Raw genomic sequence first — 17,940 nt, 5'->3', positions numbered from 1 at the left:
TCATGTAGAGTACTAGTATATATATAGACGGGGAGAAGGGAGAGAACTGACATCAACCCGACTAAACAGGGTATCCTATTAAAGGAACTACACGTGTATATGTGTAAGAAGTAACGGATTTCTTCCTAGTGTTGGGAAGCAAAGACAAAGAAGACAAAGCCCTCCCAACATCGTGTGCACCCTTTGGAATAGTCATTTCTATATTACCGTTCTCTGACATTTGTACCGCCCATAGCAAGCAGAAGGTAGCAACCTCCCCGTCCAACCTCTGCTTGGAGAAACTCTAACGATTTAGCCTCCGCGGATAACGTTTTAGAAAACTGTCATATGTTATTACCCTAATTGGCCAAATGGAGTGAATATTATAAATATATACTAATCAGTTGACTCCTCTAGCATACTCCATTTGATTTAGACAATTTCTACTATTTGTCCAGCGAAGCCTAGGCTAAATGACGGTCCAAAAGCAGCTGCCAAGATACTTTAGTAGTACTCTCCATACAGAAGGTTGGCCCCGGTGTTTTTTTTTTAAAGTGTTTAGGCGTTTTTGTCGAGCATTCTATTTTGTAATCTTTTAAGCTCAACAAAAACGCCTAAAATACGTCATAAAACAGCCAGAGCCAAACTTCTGCTTGGAGAGTACTAAGATAGCAGCCAAACGCAAGAAGCACACACCTCTACATGCGAATGATAGCAATGTCTTCGCATATTTGTCCATCAATCATTACAAGCAAGACAAGTACTTTAATAACTTGTGTAGGAAAAAAAACTGTACTGATAGAAAAGCAGATTTTCAACAACCCCTCTCCAATGATCAACTCTAACCTTTGCGTTCCAATCCTGCACAATAGATCACATGAGCACGTCACCGGAACGTACTGCGCCTGCGCGAACATTCTAAACTCCCGGGAGACGCCGGGAGACCCGGAAATGACCTGCCTGGCAGCGAACCCATGCGGGTTTACTGGATGATTGCAACAATACAGCAGCTCGATTGCTTGATCCAGCTAGCCTTGTGCAAGGTTACAAATGTGGATAACCTAAATAAAACAAACTTACTTGATAATAATGCTTGGATTGTGTTAATACCTGTCATCAAAAAGTCGACCCTCTTTCTACTGTCCATTCGAAAAAACACCTCCTGCGTTACTTAAGGACCGCATTTAAGAAAGTATGTGCGTATATAAGGGTAAAATCCTGTGCAATATTTTCCATGGAACCATGTCTCTAAAATATATCGTGCAACAAGCGGGGTTTCAATGCAACGTTGACCAAAACACCCTCACTTGGAGTGTCAATATGTTGTTTTAGAATCGAACGCGTTAACTTACACCTGTAAAAGATCAATGGCGCACTGGGAACCTTGTTTATCTGTGTTTATCGTGCGATCGCGATGCCAGCTGTTTAAATCAGGTCAAATGAGGTCAAAAGTCATAGTGCATGCTGCTAAACTACAATCAGACACCACAGTAAACAGCTTAGCGTATCGTTGATCAATAAAACGATTCCTCTGCAACTTTGCGTCAATGATGTGTTAAGTAGCTATTTTGTCATAGAACTGTAATAAAAATGTGTGCTTTTTGGAGGCTATAGAATGTCAAAGCATTGGAAATCCTTCCCCGATCGTCGATTGACATCGTAACTCTCCTTACTGTTAGTATTTCTTTTCGCGGGTAATTCAAAAACCCGGAAGTAGCTGCACCCCGGTACATACAGCAGCCCAGCCACGGAGCGCGTTTGCTTCCAGTGCTGCAAAATCCGTCGACCCACCACTTCCTGCTGTCCTTCACCACCGACCTGGAAGCATTCTTACTTTGATCATAACACGGCCCTCACGTCTTGTAACAGTTTTTAATAATCTAAAGTCGTCTGCCATCTGCACGTCCTGCAAGCGTGACGTGGGCAAGCCCCCCCCCCCCCCCCATGTTTACACAGTATCCAGACTACACACACCCAACGAAGTGATCAAACGTAAACCAAGTTTGAGCTTAGTGAACTTATGGCTAGACATATGCAATGTTCTTTTCTATATGATTCAAGTATGAAATATACAGATACATTCACAGTGAAATCAATGCAGAGAAATATGCAGAGCAACACAATGAAACATCAAAAACGATTTATATTTTATTCTCAATCATGTTAAATCCTCCGTCCATGTAATCTCAAGCCAAAAAGTCCTTATTACCCTTATCAACTGCCAAGGCAGTATCAAAATCATGACATGATAAAACAATAATGCTAGAAAAGGCTGAATTATAATAAGTCGAGCAATGTCTTGTGTTATAGATCCCAAAGCCTGCCCAGGACGGACAGCAAAATACTGCACACTATCTGCCCTAGCTTCACAAACTGACATTCATGTAAACTAATGGCTGTCATGTAAACTAAAGGTGAAGTCAACATTAATCAGTACATCAACTTACGGCATCAGCCATCACAATGTCTGCAATGCTTTTTTATTACATTACTTTCATATTTACTAGATGTACTTGTTTTAACTTTTTGGTCCTATAAATAGAGTGTTTCTATTAAACCCGCCAATTTCTTGGGCAAGAACATGTTCAAATTCCACAGCTTGTTTAGTAGACACAGTTGAGAACGGATTTGGGACAACATGATTTGCCTCCTCAACTATCCACAGAGATCCAGTGGAGAAGTGCGTCTCATACAGTCTGTTGCCCTCAAGTACAATGTTATTGCCCATGGTACACATAAAGAAAGACATCTGTGCACAAGCAGAAGGGATATCAGCACACAAGCATTCTTCCCACAAACTTGTCCATCTATATCTATGGTAGATGCTAATGATCTGTAGTTATTAGAAAATGATTGTTTTCATCTAACTAAAAAAAAATCATTTTCTGATAAAAGCTGCAAACGTGACTTTATAACTAGTTAACTTCCATCAGTATGCAAATGAAAAACTAGCTTCATTGCAGTGGTATGTACCAAAATGCTGTATTTTCTCATAGAAAAAGATTACATTAGGGGCAATAAAACCTGCTAATTTCATCCATATGGCCCAAAAAATCAGATTTAGAATTCTTTTATGCCCATCTATCAAAATTCCTTATGGCGTTTCTTATTCTTTCATGAGGATACAATGGTACGTCAAAATGCCAATATAGCCAATCTTGAAACAGGCAGTTGTTGTTTGGCAGTTTAGTATAATATGGTCACGACTTTTTTCCCGTTGTTTCACCATGTTGTTGTACTTGAGGCTGGTCAGGTCTACTGATGCTTTTCAGCAGGATGTCCCATAGGCCAGGTGCATGCTTGTTTGCAAACCCATCTGATCAGGGGGATACTGCCGGAACTCCTTGTCCTAAACCTGAGCTCTATATAGAGCCAGCTGGAAGCTCCTACCAGGGTAGGCAGGTCCTTTCCTGTAACAAAGATGAAGCTGTGTTCACACATATAAAATGGCAAAAGTATTACATGATCATCGACATCGTACCAATCATGGAATGAAAATACACCTTGTTTGATACTCTCATTGACCAAACAGAGATGTTGCTAATGTTGCTAGTCCTCACTTGGTCTTTCCATGTTGTAGGTCTCATGGGTCTGGAGAGCAGGAGCCAACTTCAGTGTAATAACATGTGTGGTACTTTAAAGAGCCCGGTAAAACTATTTAAAGACCAGATAACGTAAACTGCAGAATTAATGGGCAGGCCCTACTGTATACCCAGAGTGGGAACACGGTGTCTGTGATCTCCACTGCATAGTCAGCAGTTCATCTTGTTTGACTAGAGGCGGTGGCACCATTTTTCAGTTGTGTGGGCGAAAATTTTGCATATCACCAAATCGAGTGGTACTCTGAACAGTATTTCCTGCATTTTGAGGGGCAAATTTTGCTGCCAGACTAAGCTATCTTCAGTGGCATTTCTATCAAACACACCTTATCATGCCATTGCAAGGGAGGTCTGGAGAAATTTTGAAATCAGGACATTTTAAACATTATTTCCTGCATTTGAGGGGTATAATTTTCTTGTAAGCATACCTCTTAAAAGTTAAATAAAGAAATTTCTGTTAGTGGAAAAGGTTTTTAGGGCGACGCTCCGGCAAGATATTTCCACCATGTTCAGAGCTGAAGGCGCGAGTCCCAGCAGGGGAGGTCCTTCGAAATTTTGAAATCTGGACCCTCTGAAACGCCATTTCTATTCTACCTATTTTTTTGCTGGCAACCGCCCCCACTGTGCCACCGACAGTGTTGACAGTCATCTGCATGGACAAAATGGAGCAGTACTTACCGTTGCACAGAAGGAAGCAACCCATCCTTTAGGATCAGTAGTCCAGTCCATACTGCAGGCTAAAGGCCCCACCTTGGTACCATCAGGCTGGGAACAGTTGTACATGTAGCAGTCAGCTGAGTGAGTACCACACAAATGTTCCTGAAAGTTTCAGATGTTTAACAAAATTCCTGAAGTGAAGATGTTTGAAAGCAACTGATTCAGTGATTGCTACAAATGAATTGTCTTTCATTTCCATTTCATGCATCACAGTTCAGGAGAAAATTTGTAGAACGACTGATACAGATGTTACTTCTGTGTGACATGGCTTATTTAAATACAAGTTCATGTAAAGATGACATTGACAGTGTTTTCCATTTTATACATACTATGTTCAAGTTGACTTCTGTACCTTCTATGTTGTCAGCAAAAATGACATTTGCAGGTGTTTTGATGTGCTAAAACAGTTATGTCCATGTCCATGTTCCAAAGCTAATCCAGGGCTCGAAATAACACCTGCATATGCAGGTTAGTGGAAGTCAAATTGGAGCTGTGCAGGTATTTCTGGTGTCTACCTGCACCTAACCTGCACTGGTCCATGTACTGGGTTTTACACATAAAGGTCATGATATAGGTGAATGTGGATTGTTATTAGCTGCATTGAATGTTACCACTTATGAAGTATAAAAGAAAAAATAGCAATGGTTCCTGAACAATTCTAGTATGATCCATACTAACTAATTCTGAGTTGTGCAGGTAAAATTTGTCTGGTGCAAGTAATTTTCAATGTTACCTGCAGAATGAAGAAAAAAGTATTTCAAACCCTGTAATCTCAAACAGTGACACATTGACTTTCACTCCATACTTCATTTAATTATCCTTTGTTTCTCGGGCAGCTCTTCAACATAGCCTATGGCTTCAACTTACCAGGCACCCATATGGTCACCTTGCCTGGATCAGGAAGCTGAAGGATCGCAGCTGTTTGTAAACCATGGCGAAGGCACCTGAAAATGTAGACAATCTTAGCTGCTTCAAGAAGTATGACAGTGTTGTTTTGAACGTCATGTAAAATGTTTCTTCTCTGTTGGCTTTACCACTCCATTCCTGTATTAACATCAGCTCACCTAATTGAAAACCAAGTATTGCAAAAATATTTAGGCAAGATAGTCTATCTTGCAATAGGCCTAAAATATTTCTGCAATACTTGGTTTTTAATTAGACCACTTTAGTCTGAGATTGCAAGTCAAACAGGAATGGCAGATATCTTTGAATGAGGCTAAGCTATTTTATTTATGTTTGTACATAAGGTTGAGCTACTAGTACACTCAGCCTTGTGATATCCACTGCTGTTAAAGCTGGAACCAACCTGTTCTACTTCCAGACTGATGAGTCTGGGGATAGTGTTTGATTGGTTACATTGTTTATAATTGAATTGTAAAGAATACATATTGCTATGTGTACACAAGATAAAAATGCAAAGAGAGTGGTCCGACGTAAGGTGATAAGCAAATAACATTACCTGAAACTACAACAGTCAATCTTCTGTACCAGCACATCTGATATAAGATGATGATGACCATGGCCACCTACAAGACAAAGAAGAAGAAATAGTGAATATTGAACACATAATTTTTGCTACCTTGTGACATTATTTTTAATCGGAGGGATGGGTGTTGGTAGGGATGAAAATAAAACATCTCATAAACAAAGCCACTCATTTGAAGAAAGCCAACATGGACAAATCAAACAATCTCAGCTCTTGTCACGAGGATTTTCCTCTCCCCAGTTCCACCATCGATCCTAAAAAATCAGGTATGCGCCCTCCCCCTATTACGTGTTGCCTTGCCGAAAATGACCTATCGATCGCATTCACGAACCTACCTTTGCAACAAGTGAAGTCTCCCGCTTCTCCCACCTCGTTTAGACGCAAAGTTATCTTTGATTTTCCAATTTGTAACGCAAAAATAATGTTAAAACATGCGCCAGACACGATTCTAGCCGCCATAGCGCAGCCAGCTGGCGTCCCAGGGTTCGCGCAGGCGCAGTACGTTCAGGTGACGTGCTGATCACATGTCAAAACAATAGGTCACGTGACTAAACAACTTCCTTCCGTGACTCCTCCCATGAGCTCATGCGTCTTCAGTTCAGACTCGCACATTGCCAGAACACACACGTCACGTGAAAAAGTGCACGGCAGCGGCAGTTCTTACGGAATGGCGGAATCTGGTGCGAATGAATTTCTGTTGGGTGCGACTGCGAACGGCTGTATTAAAGGCGTTCAAAGGGCATTGGAAGCTGGTAAGTCAGATTAGTTAGAATATTAAACCTCCTTGCTGTAAACGTTACATCCTTGGACAAAATTTCGTCGCCCACCGGAAGTGTCAAACGATTAACATCTGTGTCCAATTTTCTCTTAGCATAATTTTGAAGGGGGCGGTTACTCAACAACAAGTGTTGTTTCACTTCAGAAGTCAAGGTTTAAACTCATTCTACAGCAGAAATCAAGCACTTGTACAAAATATGCAGTAATGATTTCGCTCAGCTCAAACTTTGGTTTGAAAAGAAGATTATTCAAATGTCAATGATTAGCACAGACGTGTGAAGTACAGATCGAGTACAGTGTACTGGCGAAAACGTTTGATCTTTACAGGCAATTTACAGAAGAGCTTGGAAAGACTAACTGTTGTGGGCCACTTTTAATCTCCAAGCAGATTCCACCGTGGCATAAGACAGTAACATAAGCTGGGGACCGGAAAGGAGTCAGTTAGCCGGCAGAGGAGTAAAATTGGCCACGCGGCTAATTTTACTCCTCTTTAGGCCACTTAATGCTTATTACAGTAAACGGCGCTATTGCAAAATCAAGCCCGTATATGAAGTACAAACATACATCACATTGAGCCTTTAAATCATAATTTGCTCTCGGAAACTCTTCGCACTGATGTATCAAAGACCACCAAACAGTTTGGGTTGATCAAGACCTCCTTGGGTTGATCTAAACCCCTACATTCTTAAAGCAGAGGTACGGGAGGCCAGGTCGCGGGAATTTCTTTCGAAAAAAAAAAAAGCCGCGGCCCCTATAAACCTAAACCCCTGCTTGGAGAAACACGTAAACCTCCTTCGATTGATAGAAGTTCAGAATTACTAGGATTTATTTGTGCTCGGAAAACTTTTGCAATGTGCTGCTTTTCGTCTACAAGTATTTGTTTACTCTCAAAACAGAAGTTCGCCTCCGGTTGTTTTTTGACGTGTTTTTAGGCGCTTTTGTAATGCTATCTATTTTGATAAGTTTCTTCATGTCCGCCGGCCATTTGTCGCTTTAATACTATATTATAATAGCTTGGAGCCTAACCTCTGCTTCGAGAATAGCATCGATGATTTGTTTGACGCTAAGTCATGGATCACCAAACACAGGTGCAGACATTGACTTTGATCCGCTGGAGAACTGGAGCCCAGGCAGTAGGGCAGTCAAGGATTTTTTCGGCACATCCTTACCACCATGCACGGCATTGTACTTTGCCTGTGGAACTGGGCGTGTGGACCTAGTTAAGCTGCTGCTCCGCAAGGGGGCGTCTTTGGTGAGGAGAACCATGGGTGAATTCGCTCCCCTTCATGCAGCAGCGCAGAATGGTAAGTTAATTCCAGACAAATGATTGGCTGCAATAAGCAATTTTCTCGTATAGCATATGGCATCAAAAATACATTTGCTTTACAATTCATGCGAACGCCGGTCGTATTTGTAGATCGGACAGAGCTCACATCGCCCGAGCATCGGCTGTATTTTTTTGCTGAACTCTAGCCCTTAGCAGGTTTGCTTGACAAGTGTTTCTTTTGTCGCAAATTCTACCCAATCGTAGGGAGGACAGAGATAGTGGACTTGCTGGTGCAGAATGGCGCAACATTAGACATACGGGACGGCTTCCAGGACACTCCACTGATGGCTGCCTGTAGCTACAACAATGTCGACACAGTTCGGCGACTGATTGAACTTGGAGCAAGGCCTGATTTCACCGACGGTCATTTAGGTCGGAAGTAAGTTTTACTGTCACGCATTTCCTTCAGAATATAGAATGAACGATTGTTGCCTCCAGGAAAAATGAAGATATTTATACTTCAGGCGCGTTTGCCTGTGTCGGTGTTAAAGTTTTCCTTGCAGCAGAACTTCCTATTTTGTACCTGGGTATGGCATGGCCTCCATTTTGTTAGTAGCTGGCGATATTAGGGAAAATGGCGCAGGTTTGGGCACCCTGCTTTGGAACTGCGCAAGGGATCTTGTTAAAAGTTTTCATGAAACTTCAATTCTATTCATGCAATAATGGAACAAACGAAGGACGGATTTCCACGATATTACGTATGTTGACAGATATGTGGACAGACACCGTACATGTACATTATGCAAACTAGAGCCTTATTTGCATAACTAATGAGAAACACATATGTCATTTATGGTTGGAGTGCCTGGTGTCAATTTACAGAATTGAAAGGTCGAAACTTTCAGGACCATGAGTAGTGATCGCATATATCGCATATAAACTAGATTGTTTATACTGTTACATTAGATTAGTTGTTGGATATTTGCAATAGTATATAGTTCAACTCCCATGTATATTTAGATTGCCATACATTGTGCCTGTTACAATTGTCGCACAATAAAATTCTATATCTTGTTTCCTAAATGAGTCACACTTCTTTTAAATAGGTTGCAGATTGGGCAAGCCGAAGACTGTGACTCTGCGGAAGAGAGTCTTAAGCTGATACGAGAGGCAAAGAAGACCAATCTGTTAAGATGCTGCAATCCTAAGTGTGGCAAACCAGGCTACAGGTAAGTTTTGCTGCTGATGGTTCCGCCGGTGTAATGACGTTATATAAGTTATAACATCCTTGGTTGGTGACATATTTTTTCGCACCATCCTTTTCTCATCCTCTGTGCAAACGTTTTAGATGAAAATAACTTTATGTTTTCATCTGAATTTCTTTGTAGGCTACAAACTGAAATCGAAAGTATTTCCGTGAATTCCCAGATTAGTCCCTGAACAGCGGTTGTACCTCTTACATCTTCTACAGGTCAACCGGAACCCTGAAGCTGTGTGGCCGGTGCAAGCTGACCCGCTACTGCAGCCGTGACTGTCAGAAACAACACTGGTCTGTCGGACACAAGAAGTGCTGTGGGCATGACGCGTACACTGGCACGGGACTAGACACCTTCCAAAAAAGGCAAAAAACGTCTATGTACATAGCAGAACAGCAATCAGGACTCATCATATTCAAACCAGGACAGATTTCCTATAGGAAAGCACACTATACCGCTACAAAGTAGTACGCACGTTCAGTAGCAAGCTACATGTTATCAAACCTTATAATGATATGAAGGTGTCTTTGAAGATAAAGATCATACAGCTTTAGATGACCTTGTTTAAGTTATCTTGTACAAAACGTAAACACGTTGAATGTATACTACACATACTGACCTACACATGCACACCACATGAAGTATTAAGAAGATATAACAGATACTTAACAGGCTTATTGTAGTGGTAGTATCATCTACGTACTTTCTCACCAATGTAGAAAAAATGACGCTCGTCAGGTGTAGTACAGGATTAGATTTTACAGGATTAGATTTTACAGGATTTGATTTTACAGGATTTGATTTTTGATAAAGGTTTCCCAAGGAAAGGACAGCAGGGCACTTATTTGTGTTTGCCTGCAAGTTACTATTATTGGTCAGCCTAGTGTTTCAAAACATTTATATTGTATTCAATTAACCTCTGATATATTTCAAGGTGTCTACCTGATGTGTAAAACGCACTTTGATACTCTTGTAGTCTTGCTAGTCCTTCAGTTGTACAATCGCTGGTTACGCTGAACAGTCAAGTGGTCAGACCTATAAATAAATCATCACCGATGCTATGTTATTTGTTTTTGCCATTAATTGCCGTATTATTTACCTGAATTTACCTGTACCGCAGATACTCCGTGGTTTATGGTACACTTTTTTTGTTCATCTCTCAGCACCATGTCTTCTTTCCATGAAATTGTCAGTTTTTTAAGCAGCCAAATAAAGACATTTCACACAATGTTCGGAAATCTATCAGAATTGGAATGTATGTGAGCGCGTGTGAGAAAGAGAGAGAGAGAGAGAGGCCACGACAAGTACATTTGATGAATGGCATTCTTTGCAGACTGCAAAAATAACGAGATAAATCGAAAAAAAAGGTAAATTTTATAAATAGACACCACAAACGGTGTAACAGGAATTTTCTGAAATCAGGCGAAAATTTATGAGCGCGTCGATGTCATCTATAAAATGTACTTGCCGTGGCCTAACGTCATCACAACCTGACTAAACAGGGGATGCTATTGTTCACGAATTGTTTGTGTTCGAAGTAACGGATTTCTTTAGAGCAATTATAAGCTACTGCTCTCTTACATTTCATTTGTCCTACCCGGAGCAAGCAACAAGAAGGTAGCAATCCCCGCCCAACCTCTGCTTTAAGACGAAGATAGCAGCCAAACGCAAGAAGCACACACGCCGACGCATGAATGATAGCGATGTCTTCGCATATTTGTACATCTATCACTAAAATCAAACAATTTGTACTTCTTACGTAAAACACAAGTAACCCGAAAAATGCATTAATAGATAACCATGTTTTCGGTATTCCCTTTGAAGGGCTAAACCAAGGAGGTTAAAAAAAGACAGGCTTGTGATTTTTCTCATTCTGTTCAAGTGAAAATAGTCACGTGGCAAAACAATAGGTCACGTGACAAACCAACTTCTCCCCATGCGTCCATGCGTCAGACTCACAAATCGCCAGAACACACACGTGAGAAGGTGTCCGACCGCGGCAGTCAGCCTTATAGAATGGCGGGAAATGCGAGTGAATTTCTGTTGTTTGCGGCTGACAATGGATGGCCTGAAGACATTAAAGCTGCATTGGAAGATGGTAAGTCGAAGCAAGTACACTACTGACTACTGTGTTAGTAACCTCCTTGGCTAGTGTGTAGGCTTTTTTGTCGGTGAGGAAACTTCTGGCCGGCTGACTCCTCTAGCGGAGCAAGGAGGTTGAGACTCTATTTGCTCAATTTCTACAATTAGACCACCGATCCGCGGATCAGGAGCCTGGTAGAGGCTGATTGTCGTTCTCAATTTGCTGTAATCGTGTGTATCCGTAATCTAAGGTAAATAAATTGATTACGAAGCCATCTCCAAAATCAACATACCCACATGGATATTCTACACAGCCTTTAGTGAAATCTTTGGTCGGTGTCTCACTTGGCGACACCTTCTCCAAAATAATTTGCACTGAGAACGGCGTCAGTTTATGGGCAACATCCGCACCGACTTCATAGACCGGGAGCACAGATGGACTCTGTAGACTTCTAGCTGTGCTGGCTTCTATGATATATAAATCATTTCGGGGTGAGGGCGGTTCTAGTTCGCGTTGGCCAGCGCAAATCCCCCTCTCCCGACAATGTAAAATCTTAGCCCAATGCATGTAGAAAATCGCGAATCAGCGCTCCCGCAAAAAAATAATAATAAAGTTTAATAAAAGCCAGCACTGGTAGAAGTTTACGAAGGAGGTTGGAGCAATGAGGTTACTATTACATAACATTACATCATAATTTGCCTGCACCCCAGCACGCTGCCTAACGGAACTTTTAAAAGTCATGAAGACAAACATCTGTGTACAGTCACAGTATGTGTCCAGTTTTTCCGTAGCATTTGTAGGGGACGGTAACACGGTTATTCACATCTTTAAACATTGTCGTTTTACTTTGAGAGTACTGTTAACATTTTCATTCTAGGGCAGAAATCAACCTGGATTTACAAAAACACGGTACATGTAAATGGTTTCGCTCAGGTAATTGAAAAGAGGGCTTAGACGATTATTCAAATGTAAATCAAAGACAATGATTTTCACACAAGTGCGAAGTGCAGTGCACTGGTAACACTTTTTGATCTTTCCCGCGTTATTCAGGTAATTTTACATACGATCTCGGTCTGAATTGAAAAGTCTGGTGCGGGTCACTTTGTCTTTTGTTTTTCAAATCGGGCATCACAAAAACTCGGGGACTACTATCCCATGGGTCTAATTCACACATTTACGCTAGGGTAGTGTGCCCTTTCACTTCCAGCCACCTGAGGCTTTCCTACGGGCGTACGGTAATCGTAGCTCTACCAGGCTTCGTGGATCGGTGGTCTAATTGTAGACAAATAGAGTCAATAGTACGCTAGAGGAGTCAGTCGGCCAGTAAAAATATTAGCCTACCCACAAATGTACTATTGACTATTTGTCCAATTTCTACAATTAGACCACCAATCCACGAAGCCTGGTAGAGGCTATGGTGATGAGTGCACGCCTTGTAGACGATTCTCTTTGAAAGGACAATATATAGAGTCCTAGGCTCTTCAAAACTCTTCAAAATACTGGTGGATGAGACGGATTGGGTACCCTCCAAGCAGAGGTTGAGTCGCAGTGGTCGTGATTTTTATTGGCCAGCATTAAATCCCTGACCTCAAGCAGAGGTGCTTATTCTCCAAGCAGAGGTTGAGTCGAGGAGATACCGGTAGTAGTAGTCGGAAAATGTACCGGCGCGCTCCTTCACTATCCCCGCGACTCAACCTCTGCTCTGAGAATAAAGCAGAATTGTATAACGGACGGGCGGCCAAGTCGCGGAACCGACCCAGACCGAGAATAACCTCCTTTCATAGGTTAATAGAAGTTCTGAACTATACGTATACTACTAGCAATTTGTATCACTCTCGTTGATTATATTTGTTTTACTTTCTTACTCTCCTTCGGAGACAACTCGAGGTACATATCCTTGAAGTTATCTATATTAACTAAATCATGGATCCAAACGCAGGTGCAGAACATGACTTTGATCAGCTGGAGAACTGGAGCCCAGGCGATGACACAACATTACCACCATGCACGCCATTGTTCATCGCTTGTCTCAGAGGGTATGTGGATGTAGTGAAACTGCTCCTCCGCGAGGGGGCGTCTTTGGTGAAGAGAACCATGGGTGTACTTGCACCCCTCCACGCAGCAGCGTCCAATGGTAGGTTAATTCAATGACATCAATTCATAAAAAATGCTTGTCTGTTACCCGCCAATCAAAGCTGAAAATCAGAAAAAGATGCAAATTCTTTTCGTTGTGAAATGTTGACGACGAGATGTCGTTCACACCTCTTAGTAGATCATGACCGCCCAGAAACTAAATTGCAAAATAGTTACTGGTATGTTCATATACATATATTTGAGCTAAGCTGAGGTCTACAGACTAGGCTAGACAAGTGCTAGACGGAGTGGAATACGTACAATTCACAACGATTTGACAATTTCACGTCACACAGGAAGGACATGAAATATACATCATTTATATTAATGTTTACGTTGCATATTACTTCATGTAAGGCAACGTTTGATATGTATTTCTTGTGTTGCATATACAGAGATAGTGGACTTGCTGGTGTACCACGGGGCAACAGTAGACATACGCGACGGCTTCCAGAATACTCCACTCATGGCTGCGTGTCTCTACAAACATGCCGACACAGTTCGTCGACTGATTGGGCTCGGAGCAAGGCCTGATCTGACCGATGGAAATATGGCTCCGAGGCAAGTTCACACCTTTCTTACTCTCGAAGCAGACGTTCGACGTGTTTAGGCGTTTTTAGCTCGCTTTCTATTTTGTGCTGATTTCTTTATGTCCTCTAGCCAAGTCTGTCCCTCTCTGTCTTTGCGTGTGTATATGAGATGGTCTCTCGCCCCCACCCCCTCTCATAGTCTCTCTCCGTGTATGTGTGTGCGTGTCTAATGTCATCAGTGCAGAACTGAAAGCGTAAAACTTTCTGTACCATAGGTGCTATAGAAAATGCTTATATCTTGTTTCCTAAAGTAAATGAGCCACAACTTTCACTATGTAGGTTGGGGATAGAAGACCGAACCACTGTGGAAGAGAGTGTAAAGCTGATCCAAGAGGCGAGGAAGTCCAAGCTGTTGAGATGCTGCAACCCCAAGTGTGGCAAACCAGGCTACAGGTAGGTTTGGCTGCTCATGTTTCCGTTGGTGATAATCTTCAATGCGCATGGATACTGATCATGATAATCGCATGTGCAAATGTTGTTAGTGCTAGCATCTTCATAAAAATGGCGATATTGTTTTGGGTGTGTCTGTGCTTGTGTTTTCGGATACTAGTACATGTGTATTTGTGGTAAACTTAGAACAACTGGGTGGATTGTTACGAGATTTGGTAAGTGGATAGAAACCGGGAAGATCTTTGCCCCCCTAGTTTGTGACATTGGTACTGCAGTAGAACTTCGTTTTTTTTTGTACCTTCTGACCTGAACATGCTATAATTTTGATATTTTGGTGACAGATTGTGATGTAAGGAAGTTTTTTTTGTAGGTTTGTTCCCCAGCAGCTTGCTCTGGGTAAATCCTACAAGTCTCTGTAGCCTGAAATCGACAAACTTTTTTCTGAATTTTCTCAAGGTTCTAACAAATCGAAAAACAAGACGTTTGACCCAGTCCCTGATCAGTATTTTCAAGTGTTACATCTTATTCTTCTGCAGGAAAACCCTGAAGCTGTGTGGCCGGTGCAAGCTGACCCGCTACTGCAGCCGTGACTGTCAGAAACAACACTGGTCTGTCGGACACAAGAAGTGCTGTGGGCATGACGCGTACTCCGTCCAGGGACCAGACCGCTCCAAACATGTCCAATTGGGCGAAAAAATGCTTCTGTATATGGAAGAACATGTACAATAAACATAAGTGTACCACTTTCGTAAAAAAAAATCTATATAGGGCATCATTGCTACATCCGTAACAAATGTTATATATGTACAAAGTAGCAAGTTGCATGTTACTTAACCTGAACCATATAGCTATTTCTTACTACTAGTAAGGATAAGATTCTTGCCGGTGCTTTCGTAGGAAAATAACATCCACAACGTTATATCAGCTGTGATATCGCTGGTTGCAATGAACAGCCAAGTGGTCAGACCTATAAATAAAATTATCATCCCTGAATATCACTTGTCATACTTTTAATTGGACTTTTGTCATGAACAGTTGTACTAAATTTGTCTTATGTATGTTATCATTTTTTTTCTGCCTTTGTCCCTTCCAATCATCACTGTCTTCTTTCTTGAAACTGGTAGTTTTAGAAAGTACCAAATAAAGTCATTTCATGCAATGTTCGGAAATTTTCCTTGAATAAACACATCTATCTACATATACATATATACATATTCCTATATAGAGGGAGAGGGAAAGAGATAGCTAGAGAACATGACGAAACAGGGAACCCGGCGTGATTGTAAAGGAAACCAATTCTCCAAGCAGAGGTTGAGCCCAAGAGACACGTAGTATCTGGACAAGGAAAATGTGAAGTAGGAGATTTAGTTGACCAAAAGTACTTTGTGATCGGGAACTGAGTTCGACATTCAAAATACGAGGTATGTCCAGAAATGGGGTAAATGTACGAAGTTTGTGTGTACGAACTTGTACGAACTTGTACGAAGTTAAAGATAGATATAGACCGTAATCGTTAAACTTCGGAAGTTTTACGTGACGTCATCTAAGTTCGTACAGGTAGGCAGGGTTGGTGTACGATGTACGATATACGGAGTTAACAAATCTACGTTCGTACAGGTAGGCAGGGTTGGTGTACGATGTACGATGTACGGAGTTAACAAATCTAAGTTCGTACAGGTAGGCAGGGTTGGTGTACGATGTACGATGTACGGAGTTAACAAATCTAAGTTCGTACAGGTAGGCAGGGTTGGTGTACGATGTACGATATACGGAGTTAACAAATCTAAGTTCGTACAGGTAGGCAGGGTTGGTGTACGATGTACGATGTACGGAGTTAACAAATCTAAGTTCGTACAGGTAGGCAGGGTTGGTGTACGATGTACGATGTACGGAGTTAACAAATCTAAGTTCGTACAGGTAGGCAGGGTTGGTGTACGATGTACGATGTACGGAGTTAACAAATCTAAGTTCGTACAGGTAGGCAGGGTTGGTGTACGATGTACGATATACGGAGTTAACAAATCTAAGTTCGTACAGGTAGGCAGGGTTGGTGTACGATGTACGATGTACGGAGTTAACAAATCTAAGTTCGTACAGGTAGGCAGGGTTGGTGTACGATGTACGATGTACGGAGTTAACAAATCTAAGTTCGTACAGGTAGGCAGGGTTGATGTACGATGTACGATGTACGGAGTTAACAAAATACATCGTACACCAAATAAATATTTGTGTTCATTAAGTGCATTGAAGAATTGTGGTCAGGCCAGAAATACAAAGTTGACAGTTCAAAGACCATACAGAAGGCACTTGAAAAAGTTTTGAATAATAGAAAGTAACAGAATTTAGAATGATGAAAGTATTGTCGATTTCTCATAAATTTTAACGTTCCCACTAAGGCATAATGGTATACAACACTCACAAAAATGCTACCTAATGTTAGTCAAAACAAAATGATCTTGACTAAACTCTTTTCATATAAGTCATTCTATAGGAACGAAGATAGCATAACTCACGACAAAGTAAAAACATTTCAACTTCGTACATCGTACTTCGTACATTAGGTCCGCCCCGTGTACGAACTTAGCATAACCCACAAAATAGAAAACATTTTAACTTCGTACATCGTACTTCGTACATTAGGTCCGCCCCATGTACGAACTTAGCATAACCCACAAAACAGAAAACATTTTAACTTCGTACATCGTACTTCGTACATTAGGTCCGCCCCATGTACGAACTTAGCGTAGCTACGTCACAGATAATTGTCGACGTTTCCCGAACTTTGCCGACAGCGGTTGTCGGAAGTTGTCGGAAGCTAGAAATTGTCGGAAATTACGTGTGACGTAGGCTGATCCAAACTTCGTACATTTCACCCATTTCTGGACATGTATGTAAATTTTTGTCCCTTTTCTAAAAATTAGTTTTTGACCAAACAGTAAACCATACCATGCAGCCTTCAAATACCATGGCCATAGTGGAGAACAACCCGGATGCAAACAGGCTATTGAACTACATTTATTTTTTAAAACTTCGTTTACAGAAAGAAAGAGCAGTTTAACAGTCACCTTGACTTGTCTGCGTCCAGTCTGAAGCCCTGTAGGACCTGTAAGTATGTGGCCCTGACAGCGGGCAGTCTGGTGTAGGCTTCCTGCAGCAGCGTGCCGCGGCTGGGGTGGGGGGACAGCTGGGCGGCGCTGCTGATCTGGGTGGGAACAGCATCGCCAGACAGCTGTAACATGTCCGACAGGTCAGCTGCCTCCGGGTCACCAAGTCTGCTCTCCCTGGGTTTAACATACACGGGGCAAAAACATTATGGCATTGGCTAGTTTATGTATTTCAAGATTAACAACAGAGAAAAAAATATATGTAGTAGTAGATTGGACTCATTCCTCAGCTAACCGACATCTATTGAACCAGTCATCCCTCAGTAAGACATCTGGAGCGAGTTTGAGAACTTTTTTTCAGCCTGCTTGGTCTTACTGAGGGATATCTGTGGTGCAATAGACGTCGGATAGCTGAGAAATGAGTCCAGTCTACCATATACAATAGACAAAAATAAAATGTAAATGTTAACATATCAAATATTGGATGTACCAGTCTTCATTGCTTAAGTCTCCACTTGAGATTTAGCTTGAGATTTCATCAATGCTTTAAATAAAAACA

The 17,940-nt window shown here is 41.6% G+C and overlaps 1 protein-coding gene and 1 long non-coding RNA gene across 3 annotated transcripts in view; one reads left to right on the top strand and one right to left on the bottom strand.

The window, feature by feature from the left end:
* The window catches only part of LOC118420318 (poly [ADP-ribose] polymerase tankyrase-2-like), a 19,771-nt gene extending 4,501 nt beyond the window's left edge, over window positions 1–15,270 (top strand). Inside the window, exons 1-5 of one of the 2 annotated variants that reach the window (XM_035827081.1) lie at window positions 6,351–6,533; window positions 7,647–7,862; window positions 8,090–8,264; window positions 8,932–9,054; window positions 9,297–10,142. In XM_035827081.1, the coding sequence (XP_035682974.1) occupies window positions 6,359–6,533; window positions 7,647–7,862; window positions 8,090–8,264; window positions 8,932–9,054; window positions 9,297–9,549 (942 nt within the window). In that variant the 5' untranslated portion in view covers window positions 6,351–6,358 and the 3' untranslated portion in view covers window positions 9,550–10,142. Of the gene's footprint in view, window positions 1–6,350; window positions 6,534–7,646; window positions 7,863–8,089; window positions 8,265–8,931; window positions 9,055–9,296; window positions 10,143–14,813 lie in introns of those variants that run through there. The other variant, XM_035827084.1, reaches the window with a different exon arrangement.
* LOC118420334 lies at window positions 2,103–6,290 on the bottom strand. The gene is made up of 5 exons (XR_004831728.1): window positions 6,117–6,290; window positions 5,755–5,821; window positions 5,163–5,239; window positions 4,257–4,397; window positions 2,103–3,389 (listed from the first exon to the last, which is right to left on the bottom strand). It is a non-coding gene; the product is annotated as an uncharacterized LOC118420334 (long non-coding RNA).
* Window positions 15,271–17,940: the final 2,670 nt, after the last annotated feature.

This window comes from Branchiostoma floridae, chromosome 7 (genome assembly GCF_000003815.2).
Source record: "Branchiostoma floridae strain S238N-H82 chromosome 7, Bfl_VNyyK, whole genome shotgun sequence".
NCBI lineage: Eukaryota > Metazoa > Chordata > Leptocardii > Amphioxiformes > Branchiostomatidae > Branchiostoma > Branchiostoma floridae.
Note: the sequence above shows the minus strand (reverse complement) of the source record. Positions and strands in the feature narration are given on the sequence as shown.